A 26,452-nucleotide genomic window follows, 5' to 3' on the forward strand; every position below is an offset into this window, starting at 1 on the left:
TTGACTATTTAGAACTGGATGCAGACAATGTTACAAAGAAGAAAGGTATCTAGTTATGTAGTCAAGCTTACGTATCATTTTTGCGTCGCATTAGCTCGTAGCTTGAAGCTTAAGTTATAATTTTGATTAATTCATCATCCTTATACGAATCGATAGTCAGTAAAAGCTCAGTTCTTCTTCTTTTCTTGTTTGTCAAGGTCATCGTTCTTTTTCTAGGTGAAGGCAAAAAGAAAGGCATATTTGGTGGCATATTACGACGGAAAAATAAAGATGAAAGTTAGTATACGATTTTATCACAACAGGCGAATATCACAAAACTTTGGTGTGAGGGATAATTTAATTTAGGTAAAGACGAGGACAAGAAAGACGAAAAGAAAAGGAAAATATCCAAAGCTGATTCGAAGCAAGAAGGTTTGTAACGTATTGCATCTTTGGTGTTAACCCAGATCTAGGATTTGCTCGAGGGGCTTTCACATTTTTTTTCGAAGACGTCTTTAGGCACTTTTTGGATAGTGTTTGCCAAAAAATGCGTTTTTTCGGTGCATGCTGCCCTTTAAAAGTAGCATATGTTGCCGCCTTTAGAACAAATAGTAGGGTAGGTGTCCAATAATGGATGACCTCAAGTAATCTCTTCGGAGGGTCGAATCTCTGCAAAAGAGCCCCACCCCCAGCTAAATCCGTTACTGCGCTAATCGACTATTGGCGGGTGACAGTTTGGAATGTTTTTCAGTGTAAAAATACCATGGAATTTGAGGAAAAATGTTTCGAAGACTTAAGTAGGCACTTTTTGGAAGGTTTTAACCAAAAAGTTTCCTTTTTCGGCGAACTGTCCCCTATAGAATAATTAGTCTATTAGCCAACGAAACCGGCAAGATCAAAAGTTTGTTTTTCTTAGATGACGATGGCGATAAAAAGGGCAAAGACAAAGAAAAGGAAAAGGATAAGGATAAAAGTGGGAAAAAAGAAAAGGACAAAGACAAGAAGGATAAAAAAGACAAAGAAAAGGCCAAGGACGACAAAGAAGGTATGCTTGTTTCTATAAATGCCAATCATCTTAAATGGTGATTCGTCTATAAATGTACCTCTCAAATTTTATGTTTTTACGCTTGCGTCGGCCAAGTGTTATCAAATCAGAACATTTTAAAAACTTCTAGGTGTTGATAAACTAAGTGAAGACCTCAATATATATATAGTGCTGTTTTTTCCCGCAAAAGTCTTTTAACTTAATTGCGCTTAATTTGGATTTTTTTTCGCAGATTCATCTAGGGTTGGCACGTTTTATAACAAGATGTTTAAAAGCAAGGATCTTTTTTCTTTGTGTTTTAAAACATCAGTACGGTAACATCTTTTAACAAGTAAGCCGATATAAAATTGTTTTTGGCCGGCAGATGTAAGTTTTGCAGCTAATTTTTTGTATCCGATGTTCGGGGTCAAAAATTGATCCAATCAGCAATGAATGAAGCCATGGTGTTGGTTTTTGAAAATTGCCCGAAAGTCCGGAATGAACATGTTTTATGATTCAGCGGGTAAACATTTTCCTGTTGTAAAACTGTTTTAAACGTATACAAAAACTTAAATCCGTTTTTACCAACTCTGGTTTGATTAATAGTCGATGAACATAGTTCAGACACTTTATATAGGTCACGATGAACTCTTTTGTTTTTTATTTCAGGAAAAGTCTTTAAATTTAATTACGCTAAAAAAATTTAAAATTCTTTTCAATATCAATTTTCTTTGTTGAAAGGAAGGCAAATTCCACTATCGAACAGCAAAAGTGTAAAGGTCACGAACATCTTAATCGACTTCTAGTATTGAAAGTGGAATTTAGTTTTCAGATTTCCCAGCGAAATCAACATTTTACTTGATCGATCCAGTTTTCTCAAATTGGGTTAATTTTAACAAAAAAGTCTCCATCCTTAAGTGTTCTACAAATTCAAAGAGCTTTAAGGCCATCTATTTTTTTCTTCGAAATTCAAAAGTTGAAGGATCTTGAAAAAACTCGTCAGTTTTTTTTAGTTACTTTGCGTTCATTACTCTTTTCCAACTGTTAGTTGGCTATGTTTTTAATTCATATATTTTTTACTCGCCTGTGTGGAATGAAACGTTCTATTGAAAACAGTGTATAGTTGTTGTCGTTGCAGGGGACAAGGTGTCATCTTGGACTGAAGGGGATCTGGACCTGGCAGAGGATTCATGGGCGGAAGATGAAGATAAGGGAAAAGGTAAATTTTTATTTCCTTCGTTGCTACGAATTGAGTAAATAGCTTTGTCTTGACGATTTCTTCCGCCAGAAAATCGTAATAACAAAACCGCGCTGCTTTTTTCTGTACAATTTTTTTGACAAGCAATTTATGCGCTCTGAATGATTGAGTTACATCATGTTTTTACAGAACATGGGTTATTTAATACAAATTTCAAGGTATACCAGGCAACCTAATGGCGCTTCATTCAATTTTTTTTGCTGTTTTACCCAGGGTTGGCTCGTTTTTACACTATCAAGCTTGCGAGCGATAGTGTATCAGTACGAACCTTCTTTTTTCCAACCTAACTCGCAAATAAAAGTGTTCATTAAAAGTGTTCGCTAATTGGGAAATTTCACTGTAGCAGGGTAACTTAATGCAAATTTCAAGGTATATCAGGCAACTTAATGGCGCTTCATTTGATTTTTTTGCGGTTTTACCCAGGGTTGGCTCGTTTTTACACTTCAAGCTTGCGAGCGATAGTGCATCAGTAAGAACCTTCTTTTTTTCTAACCTAACTCGCAAATAAAAGTGTTAATTAAAAGTGTTCACTTATTTGGAAATTTCACTGTGACATTGGAAATTGCATAGCATCTGTTCTCTGCTTTTTTTGGTTAGTGTTTGATGCTTATTGAGCGACCGTAGCTAAGTGGTTAGTATATGAGACTCTTTATCTCTAGGTAGCAGATTGGAATCTTAGACTTAGCCGAATTTTTATTAATTCGAGGCTTATTTCTAATTTTTCTCATTGTACTCTATAGAGCTACTGTTTGTCGTGTTCTCGCTAGTGTTAACGAAGATTCGCCCATGTGTTAACCGTAGGGTACAAAGCATTTCATGTTAATATGGAAAGGAAAATTTACCCAGGCTGACTTTTTATCAAGTTACAGTATCTTTATTCTTGCGATTAGCAATAATTGTTATGAAATCGGAACAACTTTGGGTTTAGAACTCGTTACACAGAATCATTCAATCAGCTCTCAAACAGAATCAATTGTACCACTGCTTGGGTTGACAATACAGCAGCAGATATTGCAAATGTAACCCTAATAAACCCAAGCTATACTTCCGTTGTGGTTAGTTCAATTGATCCAAATTTTGCGGGCATGGTTTGCAACGCATCTCAAGATGGCGTACCATTCTTCGGAATGCCAACAGCAACACCTAGCGTTTTTGTTCCTGTGCAAAGTAGTTCGTCGGTAACTCCTCATTCTCTAGCGTTTGAGCAGTCAAGTATGCAAAATGTTCCATTGTCTTCCGATCCGTCCAGCTCCAGTAATGTATTTATTATTGACTTTTCTCAAAGTATATCTTTATTCGACCATCGATGAGCGTAAAATCAGCTGCTGCTTCAAACTACGCAGTTCATTTGGGTGCTTCACTTTCTGTTAACATGAATAGCCAGACGTTTCCTTCTCATGGTCTTTCAAGCACTCAGCCGTCTTATTTTGTTTGGGTGACTGCTTCTGGGTTACTGCTTTTAATCATTTTTTGATAACACTAACAAAAATATATGATGCAAAGTGCCGTGCCGGTAAACATGAATGCTTTCACGCCCTTCACTAGCGGTGGCGCTGTATACTATACTGCACCTCAAAATATGCCACAACATTCGTCTGGCTTTCAGCAGCCTACTCAAAATCCAGTCTGCGCAATTTCAGGAGACTGCACTGACCTGTCTTTTTCGCCATCGAAGCATGTAACTCGTGAATGCTTAGACGCCGTTTTTTCCATGAATAGGAATTACACAATACCTGAAGGAAAATTGTCCGCTTTAGTGGCGATCCTTCAGCATGGCACGAGTGGTTGGGGCAGTTGAGAAGCGTAATGGATTCCGTACACTTGACCCACGATAGAAAGCTTACTTACTTGAAAACTCGGGTCACCGGTAAGGCAAAAAACCGCATTTTTTTCGCACAGTTGAAAAGGAGCCTGTCTTGGTAGCCAATAGAGTTGGCGAGATCTTAGAAGCAACAACTGTTGATGAGGACTACCACGTAGCAACCGGTGTTAATAATCAGACACAAGTACATATGGGATTGCAGCCGCAGCGCTTTGTAAAAACTGTTGGGTCAGGGAACCGATTTTCTTGAAAATTTTGTCTGGCCATGTGTAAATCTTGTAAATACGAATTAAAGAATCAACTGTCGATGTTGTTGGAGTCTCCCAGCCTAATAGGAAATCAGATGTGAGAGCCTATAAACGTATCTTCAACTAGGAAACGTTCAGCTCTTGAGCATAGCAGCTTTGAGTAAGGTTAATCCCTAGATACGCGCCTTTTCGTCTGATAGATTTGAAATCGACTCTTCAGCTCCTTCAAATTAATTTTTCCTGGCAGAAATCCAAATGCTCGACAGCGACAAATCCGTAAAGAGGTCGAGTCGCATAGCCGTATATTCGCCATTCATAGGAACAAATGGTCTTTACGCTCAACTGATTGCATTCGGCGTCTTTTTGTAACCAGTTTCGAAGCGAAACATCCTGTGATACTAGATGGTCGTCACCATCTGGTTAAACTTTTCGTTTTCTTTTCATCTCACGTATCATAGTCAGTCCTTATATGAGTGCCGTCATTTAAGTTTGATTCGCCATCTTGAACCAGATCAATCCTTCGTGAAGTCGAAAGTGCAAAGCTAAATGTGTCTACCCCATGATGGCGGATCTCTCTCTAGAACGTTAAAGAAACCGAAAACCAGCTTTTGGGTACTGCGGAAATGACTATTTTGGTCCATTTTATGTATCTGTCCGTATGAGCTCAGAAGCGGCGGGGATTTCTCTTAAATTGCATGACGATAAGAGTGTGGCATATGGAAACTGTACATTCTATTTTCTAGGGATAATAATTTGTGCGTCATGGGTATTGAGAGGTTCATCGCCCGCCGAGGAACTCTGTCTGTCATCTGGTCGGTTAATGGCGCAAATTTGTTGGGCGTCGAGAAGCTGTTGGAATGGGATAAATGCATAAAGTGGAAATACAATCGACCTAGTGCGCCACCTAGATAGTTTGGAGGCTTTTACGCCTAACTATTTCCTGCTTAGGCAGCCATGTGCGACATTTCCTTCCCTGAGATTCGAAGAGGAGTTCAACCATAGTAGGTTGTTTGTGCGTGCGCAGGCATATACAAATGCAATATGGCCACAATGGCTTGCTGACTTTATGCCAGGTCTCAATAAGCGAGTTAAGTGGCACTCTTCTCCGAAACGGAAACTCAAGACTGTTAATTTAGTGTGGAAAGTGGTAATTTAGCCAACCGCCGAGGTTACTATTCGTTAGCCCGCATTAGAACACTTAACTTCGGAAAAGACGGAGTAGCCCGATCCCCTCTTATAAAAAAATTGACTGTTGACACTACCTTTCTGGCAGTAAAACTCGCGCCCTTCCTCACCTACAAAATAACTTTTCATAAGCGAGAATATAAAAGCGAGTAAATTGAACAAAATTATGACAGGTTGGCCAACGGTCTAGAACAAAGCCTAAAAGTTGAGCAGACCGGTTCGGCGTAGTCTCGAGACCTATAAAAAACTGTTTTTTGACCAGAATCACAATGTGTATTTAACTAAAATTAACCATAACCCATAGAAAAATGACCCTGTCTGGTCGTGTATCACAAAACACTGGTACTTTTAACACGTTCTAGCCATGGATGTGTCGGTTTTGCAAAACGATTTTTATACGTATATCGACTAATTCTGCTCTGTATGCCGTTTCCCGAATTAATTTAATGAATTATATTTTTGACATCGTTTGTTGAGACGTTTTCGGGTTTTGAGTTGAGCGCGGCCACATCTGTCTCTTATTCATTCTTCTACTTACAATTGCATTTTCTTGCATTAGATATCTGTGTATGATAGATTCGTTTTTTTTTTCAAGTTAATTATCGAGATATTTTGTATCAACTGAAAAATACCAATTTTGTTAAGTTTGTATTGCTAAGCAGATCTTTACACTTGCGTCAGCATTGTGTTTTGTTACGATCCTATTTTTTTTAACGTAACTCGCAAATAATCGTGTTCACTTATATATAAATTTTTTTGTAGCATTGGAAATTACATAGCATTACTTCTCTGATTTATTTATGTTATTTGTGGCTAGTGTTTGATTATGATAAGGAGTAGTAGTTTGATTGTTAGTAAGATTCCGTGGCTGAGCGGTTAGAGAGTGAGACTCTTAATCTCTAGGTCGCAGGTACAAATCTCAGAGGTAGCAGATTTTTTTTTTACTAATTCGAGGCTTATTTCTAATTGTAATGAATGGTCTTTATATAGCTGCTTTTTGACGTGTTCTTGCATGTGCAAAAATTATTTTTTGCCAATTTGGGGGTAATTACTTGCGATATCTTTTGCTCTGCTGTGTAACCGGTGAAATAATTGGCTCATAAGTGTTTACAACCTGAATCGAGAAACTATCTATTCTTATGACTTATTTAGACGAGAATCACATCTTTTTGTGTTTTACACAGGGCGTGCGGGTTAGTTATTCAAAAATCTGAAAATTATTGCGATGAGTAAGCGTTAATAAAATAGAATGTAGACCTTTTTCTTTGGGCTAACAACTAATTTAACAAAATCAAGTAAATAACTTGTAATTCGGCTCATAATGAATTCAAACGTCTAGGCTGTCTTGCCATCTTATAGTCTGTAGGTAACGAATATGCCTGGGACCTCGAACCTGACCAGGACCTGTTTTTTCTTTCAAAAGGAAATTTTCCGTTTCAAATTAAATTGTCGGTCTAATATTTGTCAGCTTATGTTTTGTCGTCTTAGTTGCCACATCTCAGTCGTTTTTTTTTTTGCTGTAAACTATTTCCATTGTAGATGCCCTGAGATTTTCAACATTTCAAAGATCCGGTCGAATCGAAATTTAATTTTACATTGGTTGTAATATTACCAACTCGATTTATTAAATGTTCGTTTTTTTTTCTCGTTTAATTGGTTTCGGTTTTTACATGGAATTACTAGTTTCATTTAGCGTCATTTGAAGTTCGAAAAAAATTTTGTGTGCATGTGTGTGTTCTGAAATTAATTTGAATATATTTTTTTCGTCTTGAAGGGTTTATGCTCAGGCATTTTCGGCTTTGTTACACTAAATAATCACAAGGCAGCTGAGATGCTCAAATCCACGAAAATTCAATTTCAACTACTGGATGGGTACTAGTTACTACAGGACAGTTTCAGTGGGCTAGTTGAAGTACAACACTGTTTTTTTCCGGGTCAACTGGTGCCTGCTCAAAGATTGTCGACCTTGTTTCCGCTTCGTAAATATTGTTGAGTTGCTAATTTTAATTTCAATATTTTTGCTTGGCATGTTTGCCTAGAGTTCCTGTTTTATAAATACAGGTTTCATGAAATTGTATGGGATGGGTTGCTCATTTTTTTTTTATTTGAAACGCTTCGCAAAAATTTGATCCCTTTTTGCAAAACCCTTCTACCGATTTTTTTGAATAAGGGTGTGTTAATAGAAAGAGTGCCTTAACTCTTGTGTGTCTGCATACTCCACTGTTCTCTTGTTGCTTTACCTTTTTGTCTACAGCCTTTGAAAAAACCTTTGGGGGAATATTTGACCGATATTTTTTTTCTCGTTTTCTCAAAAATTAACCCACCAAATGTGATATATTCGTTCCAATGAATAGAATGGACTTGCAAGACCCCCCCCCCATTAGCGAGTGCACCCAAACTTTTTTACTCATAAAATTATGGCCCTCGTAATTGTGAAGTTCTTGATTGTTTTGACCGTTTTTTGAATCTTTAATTTTTCCGGTTTTTCAGGTTCAATCGGAGTTAAAGTTTGGGCGAATCTCTTCTGCATAAACAGCTTTGTCCAAATTTTTTGTAATAAATAGCTATGATGTTCGGAAATGTCAACTTTATGATTTGTTGACCGTTTCTTGCAATTGTCTCGATAACTAGCCTGTCAAATCTGCTATCATAGATTTAATCGACACAACAGGTTGTTGGAAGCTTAGTTTTACAACAGTTTCTTCTATGTTACTCCTTAATTTTTTGTACGAGAATTGTTATGTCTATGGGAAAATTCCACAATCTCAAAAATTTTCACTCTTCTCACTTATTTTACTTAAAAAAAAAACAACTAAGGTTTTGGGTGAAGTCTAATTTCTGAAATTACGAATTTCGTCCCGCATCAATATGAATAAATTCATAAAGTCAGACACATGCCTTCAGCTTTAGCTGGGCCCTAGGTGTCCTTCATTTTGGTTTATCTAGTTTTTTTCCATATTTTTCGTTTTTTGACATTTTTAATGATTGTGTTGTATCGCTAGTGGTGCGAAGCTCCACTTGGCCTATGTGTTTCATTTTTTTCTCTTCAAATTTTGAAATTTTCACATCGTTTTAGTCATAATTGAAAATGATCTGTGAAAGGGCAGAAGTAATTGGTTTCCGCTAGCGTTAATGTGATGTTATTGCTTGTGCTTGCGATAGTGTCAAAATATCTTTGTGCATGTTTTTACCCACATTCTATATGTCCATGTTTTAAGATAAACAGAAGAAGAAAAAAGACGACAAGGACAAGAAAGACAAAAAGAAGAAAGACAAAGATGAAAAGGAGGATGAAGATGAGGCTGATTCTCAGTCCAAGAAGGACAAGGGCAAAGACAGTAAGATGCGTTTGAGTTTCAGTTTCACTACTTGACTTTCAATTTCACCAAAATAGTTTGATAAGATTTTTCTGAATTCTTTCTAGCCGATGAATCGAAAGGTAAAAAGATTGAATGTGTGATTTCTACCGTGGCTTAACTTATGTTTCAAACGTCCCAAACTAATTCCTAATGTGAGCACATTTTTTTTGCAAAGAAATAATTTATTTCTTCTAACAAAGTACACAACATTAAATCAAAAGCAAACAGATACTTTAGGCAAATGTCATTATCAATGACATTTCAATGAAGAGAGGATCGAAAAAGAATTATTAAACTCCCCTAAGAGCTTACCCAATTCAAGTAACGTTTAGCAAAACCTTGGTTAAATTTTTTCTATTCATTTTTTTTAAGTTTGTTTAATTAAGTTCTATTTTGTCAGAAAAACTTTTAAAATTGCTGTAAAAAGTTTACGGCTTTCCAATGTCTTTCAAGAAGGACAAGGGCAAAGACAGTAAGGTGCGTTTGAGTTTCAGTTTCAGCTTGACTTTCAATTTCACCAAAATAGTTTGATAACTTTTTTCTGAATTCTTTCTAGCCGATGAATCGAAAGGTAAAAAGAGTGAATGTTTGATTTCTACCGTGGCTTAACTTACGTTTCAAACGTCCCAAACTAATTCCTAATGTGAGCACATTTTTTTGCAAAGAAATAATTTATTTCTGCTAACAAAGTACAGAACATTAAATCAAAAGCAAACAGATTCTTTCTTTTTCGAGAGGATCGAAAACGAATTATTTAACTCCCCTAAGAGCTTACCCAATTCAAGTAACATTTAACAAAACCTTGGTTAAATTTTTTCTATTCAATTTTTTTAAGTTTGTTTAATTAAATTCTATTTTGTCAGAAAAACTTTTAAAGTTGCTGTAAAAAGTTTACGGATTTCCAATGTCTTTCAAGAAGGACAAGGGCAAAGACAGTAAGATGCGTTTGAGTTTCAGTTTCACTACTTGACTTTCAATTTCACCAAAATAGTTTGATAAGATTTTTCTGAATTCTTTCTAGCCGATGAATCGAAAGGTAAAAAGATTGAATGTGTGATTTCTACCGTGGCTTAACTTATGTTTCAAACGTCCCAAACTAATTCCTAATGTGAGCACATTTTTTTTGCAAAGAAATAATTTATTTCTTCTAACAAAGTACACAACATTAAATCAAAAGCAAACAGATACTTTAGGCAAATGTCATTATCAATGACATTTAAATGAAGAGAGGATCGAAAAATAATTATTAAACTCCCCTAAGAGCTTACCCAATTCAAGTAACGTTTAGCAAAACCTTGGTTAAATTTTTTCTATTCATTTTTTTTAAGTTTGTTTAATTAAGTTCTATTTTGTCAGAAAAACTTTTAAAATTGCTGTAAAAAGTTTACGGATTTCCAATGTCTTTCAAGAAGGACAAGGGCAAAGACAGTAAGGTGCGTTTGAGTTTCAGTTTCAGCTTGACTTTCAATTTCACCAAAATAGTTTGATAACTTTTTTCTGAATTCTTTCTAGCCGATGAATCGAAAGGTAAAAAGAGTGAATGTTTGATTTCTACCGTGGCTTAACTTACGTTTCAAACGTCCCAAACTAATTCCTAATGTGAGCACATTTTTTTGCAAAGAAATAATTTATTTCTGCTAACAAAGTACAGAACATTAAATCAAAAGCAAACAGATTCTTTCTTTTTCGAGAGGATCGAAAACGAATTATTTAACTCCCCTAAGAGCTTACCCAATTCAAGTAACATTTAACAAAACCTTGGTTAAATTTTTTCTATTCAATTTTTTTAAGTTTGTTTAATTAAATTCTATTTTGTCAGAAAAACTTTTAAAGTTGCTGTAAAAAGTTTACGGATTTCCAATGTCTTTCAAGAAGGACAAGGGCAAAGACAGTAAGATGCGTTTGAGTTTCAGTTTCACTACTTGACTTTCAATTTCACCAAAATAGTTTGATAAGATTTTTCTGAATTCTTTCTAGCCGATGAATCGAAAGGTAAAAAGATTGAATGTGTGATTTCTACCGTGGCTTAACTTATGTTTCAAACGTCCCAAACTAATTCCTAATGTGAGCACATTTTTTTTGCAAAGAAATAATTTATTTCTTCTAACAAAGTACACAACATTAAATCAAAAGCAAACAGATACTTTAGGCAAATGTCATTATCAATGACATTTAAATGAAGAGAGGATCGAAAAATAATTATTAAACTCCCCTAAGAGCTTACCCAATTCAAGTAACGTTTAGCAAAACCTTGGTTAAATTTTTTCTATTCATTTTTTTTAAGTTTGTTTAATTAAGTTCTATTTTGTCAGAAAAACTTTTAAAATTGCTGTAAAAAGTTTACGGATTTCCAATGTCTTTCAAGAAGGACAAGGGCAAAGACAGTAAGGTGCGTTTGAGTTTCAGTTTCAGCTTGACTTTCAATTTCACCAAAATAGTTTGATAACTTTTTTCTGAATTCTTTCTAGCCGATGAATCGAAAGGTAAAAAGAGTGAATGTTTGATTTCTACCGTGGCTTAACTTACGTTTCAAACGTCCCAAACTAATTCCTAATGTGAGCACATTTTTTTGCAAAGAAATAATTTATTTCTGCTAACAAAGTACAGAACATTAAATCAAAAGCAAACAGATACTTTCTTTTTCGAGAGGATCGAAAACGAATTATTTAACTCCCCTAAGAGCTTACCCAATTCAAGTAACATTTAACAAAACCTTGGTTAAATTTTTTCTATTCAATTTTTTTAAGTTTGTTTAATTAAATTCTATTTTGTCAGAAAAACTTTCAAAGTTGCTGTAAAAAGTTTACGGATTTCCAATGTCTTTCAAGAAGGACAAGGGCAAAGACAGTAAGATGCGTTTGAGTTTCAGTTTCACTACTTGACTTTCAATTTCACCAAAATAGTTTGATAAGATTTTTCTGAATTCTTTCTAGCCGATGAATCGAAAGGTAAACGTCCCAAACTAATTCCTAATGTGAGCACATTTTTTTTGCAAAGAAATAATTTATTTCTTCTAACAAAGTACACAACATTAAATCAAAAGCAAACAGATACTTTAGGCAAATGTCATTATCAATGACATCTAAATGAAGAGAGGATCGAAAAAGAATTATTAAACTCCCCTAAGAGCTTACCCAATTCAAGTAACGTTTAGCAAAACCTTGGTTAAATTTTTTCTATTCATTTTTTTTAAGTTTGTTTAATTAAGTTCTATTTTGTCAGAAAAACTTTTAAAATTGCTGTAAAAAGTTTACGGATTTCCAATGTCTTTCAAGAAGGACAAGGGCAAAGACAGTAAGGTGCGTTTGAGTTTCAGTTTCAGCTTGACTTTCAATTTCACCAAAATAGTTTGATAACTTTTTTCTGAATTCTTTCTAGCCGATGAATCGAAAGGTAAAAAGAGTGAATGTTTGATTTCTACCGTGGCTTAACTTACGTTTCAAACGTCCCAAACTAATTCCTAATGTGAGCACATTTTTTTGCAAAGAAATAATTTGTTTCTGCTAACAAAGTACAGAACATTAAATCAAAAGCAAACAGATACTTTCTTTTTCGAGAGGATCGAAAACGAATTATTTAACTCCCCTAAGAGCTTACCCAATTCAAGTAACATTTAACAAAACCTTGGTTAAATTTTTTCTATTCAATTTTTTTAAGTTTGTTTAATTAAATTCTATTTTGTCAGAAAAACTTTTAAAGTTGCTGTAAAAAGTCATATCTTGCAACTAGATGCCCAAACACCTTGCCAACCGTAGCACCATAAAAAGCTAATTGGTCTTCCTTTTTTATTTTTCATTCAATTAAGTAATTAAGAGTCGATGAACGTAGTTCAGACATTTATAAAGATTGTGATGATATTTTTTTTCCAGGAAAAATGCTTCGAAAACAGAAGAAGCGCAGTCTTACTTATAAATGCACTCATGGATGCCTTAAAGTCTATATGCTTTTTTGAGTTAATTTGCTAGAAGGCATGAAGAATGCATTCGCTAATTTTAAAGGCTGAAATGGCGCGAAACAACAAAGTGATCGATTTCTAGTTTTGAAAAGGGAAGTTAATTTTCGTTTTCAGAGCTGATTAAAAACTTTTCCTAATAATCCAGTTTTCTCAACTTGTGTTAATTTTATCAACAAAGTGCTAAATCATAACTTGCTCTTGAGACTCAAAGAGTTTTAGGGTCATATATTTTTTGCTTGGAATTCGATTTTTTTCCTTGCGTTCTTTGACTTTTTTCCAACGGTCTGTTGCTTATGTTTTTATGGAGAAATCGCAACTAATTATAAAAGAGGAAAGAATGTTTTGCTTTTTTAAGGCGCTAAGAGATGTCGGCTTTGCGTTACGTCATTCAGTGGAAATATGTTAAGGCTCAAATCTTAAAACTTTCGAAATTTTGACAAAGGACAGTTTATACATTTTTTTCTGTGGACATTTATAAGACTAGCACGAATTGAGGATTCATTTTTTTGGAGTAGATTCGCAACTAAACTTAACATCTGTTGTAGCTCAACACTTGCTGCACCACTTGATAACGTGCATGGAAATGTAAGATTTTTTGAAAAGAGGTATTCAAAAACAAATAAAACTTTTTACGCTAAATTTTCTTTCAATACAAAGTTTTCGAAGAAGTGCGATTTTGATTATTCGAATCTCTTTGGCAGAGGATTTCATTTTAAGAGTAATGAACGTAGTGAAGACTTTTGTATAGGTCTAAATGATTTTTTGGGGGTTTTTTGTCTTTAATTGAGCATAAAAGTCTCCAATAACTACAGACGTACATATTGATGCATTTATCAATGCACTTAGGTATGTTTGCACTTTTTGAGTTCAATCGAAATTCATCTGCTGAAAGTGACGTAAAACTCTTCTCCAAAAAATGTGAGTGCAAAAACACGTTTCGAAAGGAATTCATTTTCAAGATTTCCCGACGGAATAAAAACTTTACTGATTGATCCAGTTTTCTCAAGTTGGGTTTTTGTTATCAGAAAAGGGGCAATCATAAGTTGTTCTAGAAATTCAAAGAGCTTAAAGGGTGTCTATTTTTTTCTTTGAAATTCGAAAGTTGAGATTTTTTCATTAAAAGACAGTGTTTTTTGTTACTTGCGTTCATTAGTTTTTTCCCACTGTAAGTTGGCTAAGTTTCAAAGTTTGAATGGAAGAAAAAACTTAATTAAATACTTTGAAATTACCAATATGTAAATGAATGCTGTCAGAGTACACCCTAAGGAAGCATATATTTTTTCCATTATAAGTGGTTTTTATGAAAAGCACCGGAGGAGCGTTACACTCAAGATCTTTTTACACTTGCGAAGCAAAGTGTATAAGTACGAACTTTCTTTTTTTCCAACTTAAATCACAAATATTGGTGCCTTTTTTGGGCATTTTTACAGCTTTTTGCTAGAATTTGCTTTGACATCGAATAGCAATAAGTTAACAATTGTTGGATCGTTAATTCATCAAATGAAACGAAAATAATTATTTATTTAAAAAAGCAGTGCTGTGATGCACTCTCGTATCCTATAAGACTCGGTCTAAAAAACCTGCTTCAACATCTGTAAATATATTGGCAATTTTAAACAGATTAACATGAAATAAATATCATCTGAAAAAAAATCATTTTCCGGTTGACATGAATTCAAACTTGTTCTCAATCATCTCAAAAATCTAATTTTTTTGATGGCAAACTGACCTTAATCGAACAGACCAGTAATTTCAAGGCCTTTTGTTTGGCTTGGAAAATCTCATTTTAGCTTCTCAACGTTCGCGTCATATGACGTCATTACTTTAAGCGGGATCATCCTCTGACCCCAAAGGAGAGAAAACGGGTGCGAGTTGTACGACCGGTCGCGTTAGTTCCCCGGAACGGGTCATGACTACGGCGGATCGGGTTATATTGTCTTTCCCGTAATTGAGGGCTGATTTCGTCAACAATCCAATCTAAATCCCCTGTTTTTAAAATAGCGTCACTATCGGAGTGCCACTTGCTGTGTTTTTCAGGGTTGGCACAATCTCGAGGCCAACGACTCCAAATTGCGTTGGCGTAGCTTTGCGCTTATAAATATTGCTTTTGATGGTCGAAGTGCTCCTGGAAAGAGAGAAAAAAAGCTAGTACCATTTCGGCCTAAAAAGTGATTAGTAGTTAACACCTCAAAGATATCGGGACTTGCACTTACTGATGTTATAGGGCGAGCGTACGGTCATTTTTCTACGAGACAGTTATTTCAAGATTTTCGGTAGTGAGTTTTCCATTTCCTATTAATGCATTGAATACCTTTTTACAACACCGAACGAGACGTTCCAATGAACCACCGTGATGCGGGGCTGCCGGTGAGTTAAGCTTCCATATAATATCCTTTCTCGCTATCTCTGCGGGTGCTTGTGCGTTCCACGACTGAATGCAATTCAGGAGTTTTTTTTCGGCTTTCACAAAGTTGGTGCCGTTATCGGACCAAATGACTGATGGAGTGCCGCGACGGGCAACGAATCTTTCGATTCCCATTACACATGAACTCGTGTCAATGGATGAGACAATCTCAATATGTATAGCCCTTGTGTGCATACATGTGAAAAGGAAGCACCATGGCTTCTCAGAACTCCTCCTGATTGAGACGTAAAAAGATCCAAAATAATCAAACCCACAATTTGTGAAGGGAGGTTGGCGGTAACCAAGACTCTCAACTGGAAGCTCTGCCATCATAGGTGTGATAGTTTTGGCTTTGCGCTTCCTACATGTAATGCAGTGGGTTTCATTGGACTTTAACAACAAGCGAAGGTTGAAGATTGCAAACGCTAAGTGAATTACAGATGGCAGATAGTGTTAAAACTGGTGCTTATAACGATACTGAATATCACTTACAATCAATTTCACGAGAGTAAGTCTTTCATCAAGGATGATTGGGTGTTCTGTGTCATGTTCAGTTTTTAATAGGTAGCGAATTCAACCTGTTGAACAAATAAGGCATGCAAGACCAATAAATAGTGCATAGTGAGCGATACGGCTAGACATTTTGACGGTTTTTTTGCTGGACAGGAGTAAGTTTTCCGCCTCAAATGCTTCTTTTTGGAAAAGCAACAAAAGTCGTTGACTGGCGGTTTCTAGTGCAACCAGATCGCTTGACTTTAAAGCGGTAATGTCGGTATTTTGGACTCAGTCTGAGCATGAAGGCAAGCACTCGCTGGAGTCTACGAAAGCAGGTGACTTCTGCCCATGCAAATAAAATGGGTTGTTTTTGAAGAACGTTTTAAAAGTAGAGGCCTGCTCTAAGTCCTCATTAAGTTCCCACACGGGACCAGCCAGACGGATCTTTTCAAGTACTTCTATGCTCGGCTTGAAAGGCCACTCGCCGTTTTTCAATAGACTTGTATCATCCCATTGTTGGCCGTGAGTGCGCCAGATTTCTTTCAACAAAAATTGCGCTCTTACTGTATAGGGCGGTACGAGACCTATGGGGTCAACAACGGAAGATACGAAACTTAACACCGATCGCTGTGTTATCGAACTTTTAATTTCACGGTTGACACCACGGCTTACCACCAAAGTGTCGTCGGTAAGATCACACTTCAGGACAAGAACATGTGAGGATTTATCTCCACAGTTTACAGTATTTTTACTACCTTGTTGCGGAGCGCTTTCGGGCGGGCGTTTTTGTTCGCTTTATTCGGGCCCGCATTAGTTCTTGTTTGACTAGTGTTGCGGCTTGCGTGGCTATCATTTTTGTCGGGATTCCGACTATGATAAACATTCAGCACCGTATTAGTATGGGTGCTGGTGCATCCTGGCTTGGTGCTTTTCTTAGCTCGATGACACTGCCGGAATGCGTTGTTCCCTTGTAAGCAGGAGAAGCACAACTTGTTTTCTGCAGAGAATTTTGCTACTTTTTTGGTGTTTTCTCCGTAAACACTGAGCACTTCCACAAGACATACTTGCCCTTGTAGAGGATGCAAGATGAATATTCGAACTTTTTCTCAACTGAACTTGTCAAGGCGAATACTTACGTTACAGCTTTAGTTTTGGATGACTCTTCGACCTTGGGCTTTCCAGGCATTTTTTTCATTTGCTCATTAGCCTCTGATTTATTCTTTAACCAATTGTTAGAATCTATGAGGTTCGGGCGTGACCAATTACGCTTCACAACAAAAAAGGACCACGATTCTTTAATGGTTGGTGGTTTTTTCGCAAGAGCTTGATTTAACAGAGATGCTTGTTAAGTCTTCCTAATAGTCAAGAGACCTAAAGACAGCCACCAGACTGTAAGTGGTCAGGGAGAAGCTGATGATGTTCTCAGAGTTATGCATTTTGAGTTGCGATAAGCTGGACAACTTATCAAGTTGGGCCGTGATCACGTTTTGTGGCAGGCCAAATTTTCTTTCTTAAAGTTTTTAGAGCATCTTCATACATTCTTCCACTGTATGCGAACTCATACAGAGGAAGAATGCTTTTGTGACTTAGGTTTTCCATTGACTAGGGCTTTTAAATAAGTTAACTTCACATCGACTCTTCTACAGTACTGCAAAACTGGCCGAAACTTTCGTGACATTGGAGCGGTTTGCCATCGTTTTGGACCGGTTTCCATTCGGGAAGAGGATCGTTCTTTGAGACTGACATAGCTTGGTCTAAGTAATTTAGTGTCGCGGCTTGTGGCTGAGGATCTGGTTGCAACGAAGGCGTTGTGTTGCTAGAACTAGTTGTGAAACGTTGCTGTTGATATGCGTAAGTGTTTTCAGCTGATGCGTCGTGATTAAGTAAACCATTGTAAACGGTACCACCACTTGATACGGGCGAGAATTAATGCTGTGATATTGGCGTTACGGATGAAACACACCAACATTACCATCACTTTTTACACCAGTGTTACATTGGGTGACTGTGGGTAACCACTGGGACATTTTTGGCATGTTCGGTGAACTAATAACGGCAGACTGTCCGCTGAACGGATTTTTCACTGCCGCATGCTATACACAATATGTGGTAGCAAATTTGGATTTCCGGAGATTAATTTTGCAGGTGTCTGACAAATTGTCATGAGGGGTGTACCCCGAGTATTGACTGGAGATTGTGGGCAAGTTTCCAACAGCTCGAGCAATGTTATTAATGTTGTTGACGGGCATATGTTGTATCGAAGTCAAAAGATGGGGTACAGAGAAGTTACAGCATACCGGAGTGTTGGTAGCTACTGTTACAGCTGGATTAAAAAACGACGATTATTGTTTTCGTACAGTGCAGCATTATTTGAAATAGGCAATGACAGCGTTTCGTGCTCAGGATTAGTGGATACAGCGGGCTTGATTCCATTTCCATCGCTGAACAAAACGGTCGGTTGATAGAGGTATATTTTTTTGCTCACAGCCAAGAGTCTGATTCGGGACGATGGCCGCGGAGAAGTTCCAGCTATGGATGTATTTCTGTTTTGATTGGTAACACTTTCCATATTTAAACCTGTGACAAACTTCGAAGATGGAACTACCTCGGGGTCTTTTTGATTCTCCAGTGCGTGATCGACCCATTAGTTTACCCTTTCAGAACGACGATCAACCGAAGAGCACAGCTCGAGATGCTGATCTATTTCAGTGACTTCGTGATACTCAGTTTCGACATTTTTTGCTTCAGCTACTTTAATTTGATTTTCTTCGTTTAGTCGGTCCATTTCAGTCGTTTTTTTTCCATTTCCAATCGATATTCTTGCTCTTGATGATCAATTTTAAATTTGATCTCTTGTTTTCATTCCATTGCAATCTGATTCGGTTGCTCTTCGATGATGGCATCTTGTTGTTTCAGTCTTAATGTTGCTTTATGTTTTTCTGATTCTTCTCGCTTCATCTTCGCTAGAAGCAGTTCTTTGCGGCGCTCACTGGGATATTTGATTTCATTGAGCTTTGCTCACGGTTTTTGCCGATTTTGATGAAGCTTTTGAAACACTAGTTTTACTGACGCATACCTCGGAAGCCGGATTAGGTTTCATATGAGCGCGAGCCTTACCGGTTACTTCATCGCTTACTTTACCTATCTTATCCCACCATACAGCCAACTCCGGTATTAATTTGCTAGCTAATAACTCCGGTAATAATTTCATCCACCCTAATGGCTAATATCACAAGTTCATCATTCTTAGCTAATGCTTTTTCGAGAATGCTCTGGCAATATTCAATTAAGGCTTTTTGAATGGCTTTTTCGTTTTTCTAATTGGCCACTCTAAACTTTCAGTTATGCAACTGGACTACGGAAAGTTAGTTGCTTATGATGTTCTACCATTCATTAACCGTCGATATTTTAATTCAGATTGTTCTGTCATTTTGAATAATTTTATCCTCACTCAATTCTCACTTTGATAAAAAATAAATTAGACCTTAACTATACTATCAACAAATTATATGACTCAAGAAACAATATCCTACTTTGGAAAAGCATTTTACCTAACTCGTAGTTGCGGCTCAGCAGTTTTTCTGTTTCCATAAGCTTGCCCCATGCGTTTTCCTAGTTTAGGCTTATTTTTCTTTGCAATATTGTACTTCAAATTATTGCTATAACGCCTAAGGATCAAAAAACGATATCAGTTCTAGCCAAGGATTCTGGTGCAGTTGTACATAATTTTGCCCTAACGCAATGAAGTTCTGCTTCCTTCTAGATAACAAGTCTGTTAATTCGTTAATAAGTAGTATACCTGATTCTTTCAACTTACTATGAATATCTTCCGTGCCTACACGTTTACATTAAACGATTGCGTAAATATTATATTTATACTTTAAAAGTTGATTAGGTGTTCGTGCCTTAAAATTATTACTTCGTTGTCCAATAAAGTTTTTGACGGCATCGTACCAAATAACAATGTCGGTTCGGTCCGACAAAGTAATCAAGTTGATACTGACAAGTTTTACGGACGTTGACTGCGCTTGGATTGAAACTCAACCCTGGAATGGCTCTGAACGATTGCGATACGCTTTTGTGAAATGGGGAAAAAATTCAAAGCGTGGTGCAGCAAGCTGGCAGCTAGTATGAACATTATTAAGTTAAAACCAAGTTTTAAGGGGAAGGAATCAAGCAAACCGCGAACTGAACACCGGCAACACCCTGAGCTAATAAGGTTGTAGCAAAAAGTAAGACGACTTGCTTGATAAAACGCTACGAGGCTCTCTTATGGCTATTTTCATTTAATGAAATTGTTTCGTTTGCTACACCAGGTTTCAAGAAAAATCACTGCGTTTTTCTGAAAATGTTCCCTAAAATTTTTCCGAAAGTTTTTTACGTTTTCATCCATCGCTTCCAATAGTAACCTGATGCGTTTGCGACGTTTTGAGTTTTTACCCAATTTTTGCTCGAAAGTTCCAAATTTGGTCGAAAAGACTAGAATCAGTCGTTTAAACTAATTTATTATGAAACTAGGCGCTTTCCTGACAATTTTGCAAAAATAGAAGTTATGCAAAAAAATCCATATTTTTTAAGAGTAATGAACGTAGTTCTTAATGAACGGCTCTTAAGTCTTGCTGACATTTTTTTTCAGGAGAAGTCTTAAATTATTGATGAACTTTAGCTTAATGCACTTTTTTTGAGTTCAAAATCTCCAAATACGAACGTGCAAATGGTGCGAAAAAACGTGAGCGATTTTATGTTTTGAAAGTGGAATTTATTTTCAAGATTTCCAAATGGAATAGGAACTTTACTTATTGATCCAGTTTTCTCAAATTGGGTTCATGTTATCCAAAAAGCTCTAATCATTAATTCTTCTCGAAATTCAAAAAGCCTAAAGGGCATCTATTTTTTTTCTTTGAAGTTCAATAGTTGAGATTTTTTCAAGAAAGTCAGTATTTTTTAGTGTTCATTACTCTTTTCCAATCTTCGATTGGCTATGTTTTTTTTCAAAAATTTTTTTTTCGATACGGATGGTGTTGAGTTTACTTAAACGTTGTTAGGGTAACGTAATTAAGGTTTATGCGCCGGTTTTTTTTCAAAAGAACCACAAAGTTTTCTACTCAGGTTTTGGTATCGAGAAAAAATGGCGGTTACGGTTTTGCCATCACAAAATCTCGTATGAAAATTTATAGCATCATATCATCAATTAGCTCAAATGGACTAAGTTTTGTTTTTAGTCTTACAAGTTTTGAAGACTCGCTCACCGTTCTGTAGATTGGGAAAAAACACGAAAAATTTTGGGTGTCGAGAAAACTTCACCAACCCGATACCTGTAAGAAGGTCTCTAAAAACTCACCATCTACGCGATACCTGAAGGCCTCTACAAACACTCAAACACAACTGCTCGGAGCTTTCGACGCCGCTGAAATAACTGCTCGGAACTTTTGACGCCTCCCACACTTACGAGATATCTGATCGGAACTATCGACGCCTCTGGCACCCTTTTGAGACAACTGTTAGGATTTTTCAACACCTCTGGCAGACTTCTGAGATATCTGATCGAAATTTTTGACGCCTCTGACACTTTTGAGATACCTGTTCGGATTTTTCGGCGCCTTTGGCTTACTTCTGAGATATCTGATCGGAACTTTCGACACCTTTGGCACAGTACTGAGATATTTGATCGAAACTTTCGACTTTTCTGGCACACTTCTGAGATATCTGCTTGAAACTTTCGGCGACTCTGGTACACTTTTGAGACACTTTATGGTAACTTTCGAGGCCTTTGGCACACTTCTGAGATATCTGATTGGAATTTTCGACGCCTTTGGCTTACTTGTGGGATGTCTGATCGGAACTTTTGACGCCTTTGGCACACTTCTGAGATATCCGATCGGAACTTCCGACGCCTTTGTCACACTTCTGAGATATCTGATCGGAACTTGCGACGCCTCTGACACTTTTGAGACACCTGTTCGGGTTTTTCAACACCTCTGGCAGACTTCTGAGATATCTGATCGAATTTTTCGACGCCTCTGACACTTTTGAGATACCTGTTCGGATTTTTCGGCGCCTTTGGCTTACTTCTGAGATATCTGATCGGAACTGTCGACACCTTTGGCACAGTACTGAGATATTCGATCGAAACTTTCGACTCTTCTGGCACACTTCTGAGATATCTGCTTGAAACTTTCGGCGACTCTGGTACACTTTTGAGACACTTTATGGTAACTTTCGACGCCTTTCGCACACTTCTGAGATATCTGATTGGAATTTTCGACGCCTTTGGCTTACTTCTGGGATGTCTGATTGGAACTTTCGACGCCTTTGGCACACTTCTGGGATGTATGATTGGAACTTTTGAAGCCTTTGGCACACCTCTGAGGTATCCGATCGGAACTTCCGACGCCTTTGTCACACTTCTGAGATATCTGATCGGAACTTGCGACGCCTCTGACTTTTGAGACACCTGTTCGGATTTTTCAACACCTCTGGCAGACTTCTGAGATATCTGATCGAAATTTTCGACGCCTCTGACACTTTTGAGATACCTGTTCGGATTTTTCGGCGCCTTTGGCTTACTTCTGAGATATCTGATCGGAACTTTCGACACCTTTGGCACAGTACTGAGATATTCGATCGAAACTTTCGACTCTTCTGGCACACTTCTGAGATATCTGCTTGAAACTTTCGGCGACTCTGGTACACTTTTGAGACACTTTATGGTAACTTTCGACGCCTTTCGCACACTTCTGAGATATCTGATTGGAATTTTCGACGCCTTTGGCTTACTTCTGGGATGTCTGATTGGAACTTTTGACGCCTTTGGCACACTTCTGGGAGGTATGATTGGAACTTTTGAAGCCTTTGGCACACCTCTGAGGTATCCGATCGGAACTTCCGACGCCTTTGTCACACTTCTGAGATATCTGATCGGAACTTGCGACGCTCGCGGGTCGTATCGGATTGTTCGTCCAGGTCGGCGGACCAAAATGTGATGAACTCTCGTATCCTGTAAGACTTGGCTAAAGAAAATTTGATTCAACATCTGTAAATTATCGGGAATTTCAAACAGATTAACTGGAAATAAATAACATCTGAAAAAGTAAGGCAAACATTTTTCGGTCAACATGAATTCAAAATTGTTCTCAACCATCTCAGAAATCTGTAAACATTTTTGATGGCGAAGTGACCTTAATCGGACAAACTAGTAATTTCAAGGCCTTTTGTCTGTTTTAACTCTCGCGCCATATGACTTGTCATTACTTTAAGTGCAATGATAAAAAGCTCAATTTCAAAGATTTTCCAACTCAATGTATCTAATTATGTATTTTCTTGAAATGCATAACTTATACATAATTTGGCGACCCTTTTCCATTTCCCACCCCCCACCTTTCAAAATATCAAGTTTTAAGTTTGTTTTACGTACTATTACGGCTAAATGCGTGATGTTACGATGTAAAGTCTGAAGAACAAATCTGGTCACAGTTGTCGTTTTGTTCGACACGCCAAGTTCCATAGCATTATGACAACGTTAAATAAGCCTTTCAAAATTCAATTTGAAAGGGGCGAACTGTAAAAAAGCCAGTTTGGCTCTATGCTTTCTAATTTATTACCAGCAAAATGTTGTCTTTTGGTGTGTGGTGCTACTTTTGCTGCATCGAACTGGCAAGTTATTAGCATATGTAGTGATTGGTGGCTACTTTTGGTGGTTTTTAAGCATCCGTGACTGAGTGGTTAGTGCGTGAGACTCAAATTTGCTAGGTCACAGATTCGAATGCGGTACGTAGCCGAGTTTTTCCTAATTCGAGGCTTATTTCTACTTTTTCTTATTTCACTTGATATAGCTGCTTTTTGGTCGCGTTCTCGCAAGTGTTTGAGAAGCCAGAAGCGCATCTTCGTCACTGTGTTAAAAATTGCGTTGGTCGGAACTGTATGTGCTAGTTACACAGGAACCGGCATTTACTGTTTCAATTACCGTTTTTTCCAAATTAATGAAAGTGCTCATTAATTACAAGTTTAATTTAGAGATACAATTATTGAATATGGGGAGCATTACTTTTTGTTACAGAGAAGAAGGAAAAAGAGAAGAAAGAGAAAGGGAAGAAAAACAAAAAGGATGAGCAGGAGGTTGTGGAAGTGCTGCAGTTCTCAAATGACGAAGACAGCGAAGAGGAGGAGGAAGATGACGATACTACTGAAGACAAAAAAGGCAAGAAAAAAGATAAATCGAAAGAGAAAGACAAAACCAAGGACAAGTCGAAAGATAAGGATAAAAAGAAGGACAAGGACAAGAAGCCGAAAAAGAAAGAGAACGATGAAGACGAGGAAGAAGACGAAGAAGATGGAAGCGAAGATGAAAACGAGAAAGAGAAGTCATCGAAAAAGGATAAAGAAAAACCGAAGTCAAAAGATAAAGAGAAAGACAAGAAAGCGAAGGATAAGGATAAAGACAAGGGCAAGAAGAAAGATAAGGACAAAGAGAAGGAAAAAGATGGTAAAAAATAACATATTACCGTAACACTTTTTATTTTTTAAATAGTTCAAATCATCTGGCATTCGATAGTGAATCTCTAGATCAATTGTACTTTTGGCAAAAATATGTTATCATGGGATCAATTAGTTTTCCACCGGGTATAGTATCAATTAGTTTTCTACCGAGTATCTATCTAGAGTTAAGGCGAAAAGAAGTTATGACCATATAAGACTTCGAATTTTTTGGAAAAACGAGCGACCTGTTGATGGAAGTGGTTTTTCAGGTAAAAAGAGTAAAGATAAAGACAAGAAAAAAGACGGAAAGAAGAAGGACTCGAATGCTGATGATGAGGTTGAAGAGGTCCAGTCGGAAATTGAAGACGAGGAGGAAAGTCTGAACGAAGAGATCTCAGAAGACGAGAAAGAAAAAGGCGCGAAGGACAAGGATAAAGATAAATCAAAGGAGAAAGAAAAGGACAAAAAAGGCAAGACGAAAGAAAACAAAGAAGAATCGTCAAAAGATAAAAAGGAGAAAGCGAAAGGAAAGGACGACGAATCCCCAGAAGAAAGTAAGAATGAACAGATCTGTTTTTGTTTGAAATTCATAGTCAACAAGACTGCTCGTATCAGGGCGAAGCCCTGAATGTTCTGACTGCCTTTATAAGGTTTTCGAAGCAGTAATAACATTAAAAAATTAAATGAAATGAAACAAAATGAATTTTTTTCTTCTAAAATTTGAAAATTTTTATGAAAATCATCCCCCCACACGCCATATAAAGTACAAAAGGATAGATTTCGCTCCTTGTAACAAATCAAGTATGGCCAATAAGCTTCTTTCAACCAATTTGGAACGATTTCTAAGACGGATTAACTCTCCGCTTACGCGTTAATAGCGCGAAATATATCGCGCGTTAATTGTCCCAAATGGCCAAAATTACAATCTTTAAACCCCCGTAACTTGACAAAAAATGATCACAGGTGAATTATCTTTTCAAATTTGAGCTCAGGACAACAATAGCTTTCGAATGATATAAAAAAATTACGTCAAAAATGGCTAGTTAAAAAGTCGAAATTTCTCTGAAGAAAAAAAACCCACTCCGAGCACAAATATTCAGTTACTTTCGAATCGAAAGTCGGAACAATAACTAGCTGGGGACTGGCGTTGAGCATGCGTGCATTGCTTAAGTTAATAGCTTAAGTTGCTATAGTGTTTAATTGGAAGAGACTCAATCTAACAATTTCAAAATGATTTCATTTAATCTCTTTCGTAATCCTTATTGTGGTCATGCCAATCGATACACATGCTTGTTGATTTCTCCCAACTAGCTTGCCGGTAGTCGCCTTCAGTTTGCGTGAAAAAAAAAGTAATCGATTAAAATTAATAATTTTAGGTGATTTTTAAAAGGGAGTGGATCTACACTTTTTGCGATGGGTTGTTGTATTTACACTAGCGTTCAGCTTAGTGTATTATTACGAACCTTTTTTTCTAATCTAACTCGCAAATAAAGGTGTTCACTTATTGGGAACTCTCACTGTAGCATTGGAAATTGCATAGCATTTGTTCTCTGCTTTATTTGTGGCTAGTGTTCTGTTGTTTTGTATCTATTATTAGTCTGTGACTGAGTGGTTAGTGTGTGAGACTCTCAATCTCTAGGTCGCAGGTCCGAATCTCAGACGTACCCGAGTTTTTACTACTTCCAGGTGTATTTCGAATTTTTCTTATTGCAATAGAGCTGACTTTTTCTCGTGTTCCCGCTAGTGTTTGCAAAGCGAAACTTCGCCCTTGTGTTACTTTTCCGATCAGCGTAGTGTATTAGTATGAACCCTCTTTTTTCTAACCTAACTCGAAAATAAAAGTGTTCATTGAAAGTGTAAAGCGTTCACTTATTTAGTGGTACTTTTGCTATAATTACAATGTGGCATTGGAAATTTGATACCATCTGTTCTCTGCTTTATTTGTGGCTAGAATTTGTGATTGATTAAGCTTGCGTGGCTGAGTGGTTAGTACGGAGAATCATATCCGCAACCTAGCCAAGTTTCTACTAATTGGAGGCCTTTTTCTAGTTTTTCTTTTAGCACTTCATAGAGCTGCTTTCTGTCGTATTCTCGATAGTGGAGGCTAATATTGAGACAAAAGCCCAAAAAGCCAATTTTGAAATTTGTTGCGTGCTCTTGGCCCTCAAATTTAGTTGATCTCGGCACTGACGGCAGTTTTAGAAAGACTTAAGACCATTCAGCCAAAAGGGATAGATGCTTAAAGCAC

General features: G+C 37.0%; 1 protein-coding gene across 4 annotated transcripts in view; it reads left to right on the forward strand.

Moving 5' to 3' along the window:
* Positions 1-26,452, forward strand: part of LOC134845880 (X-linked retinitis pigmentosa GTPase regulator-like) — a 409,218-nt gene that overhangs the window by 380,127 nt on the left and 2,639 nt on the right. For 3 of the 4 annotated variants that reach the window (XM_063862991.1, XM_063862989.1, XM_063862990.1), the window contains exons 13-20: positions 217-276; positions 346-411; positions 896-1,024; positions 2,142-2,222; positions 8,735-8,854; positions 11,344-11,358; positions 23,786-24,211; positions 24,474-24,758. In XM_063862991.1, coding sequence (XP_063719061.1) covers positions 217-276; positions 346-411; positions 896-1,024; positions 2,142-2,222; positions 8,735-8,854; positions 11,344-11,358; positions 23,786-24,211; positions 24,474-24,758 — 1,182 coding nt within the window. The remainder of the gene's footprint in view (positions 1-216; positions 277-345; positions 412-895; positions 1,025-2,141; positions 2,223-8,734; positions 8,855-11,343; positions 11,359-23,785; positions 24,212-24,473; positions 24,759-26,452) is intronic. The other variant, XM_063862992.1, reaches the window with a different exon arrangement.

This window comes from Symsagittifera roscoffensis, chromosome 5 (genome assembly GCF_963678635.1).
Source record: "Symsagittifera roscoffensis chromosome 5, txSymRosc1.1, whole genome shotgun sequence".
Lineage (NCBI taxonomy): Eukaryota > Metazoa > Xenacoelomorpha > Acoela > Convolutidae > Symsagittifera > Symsagittifera roscoffensis.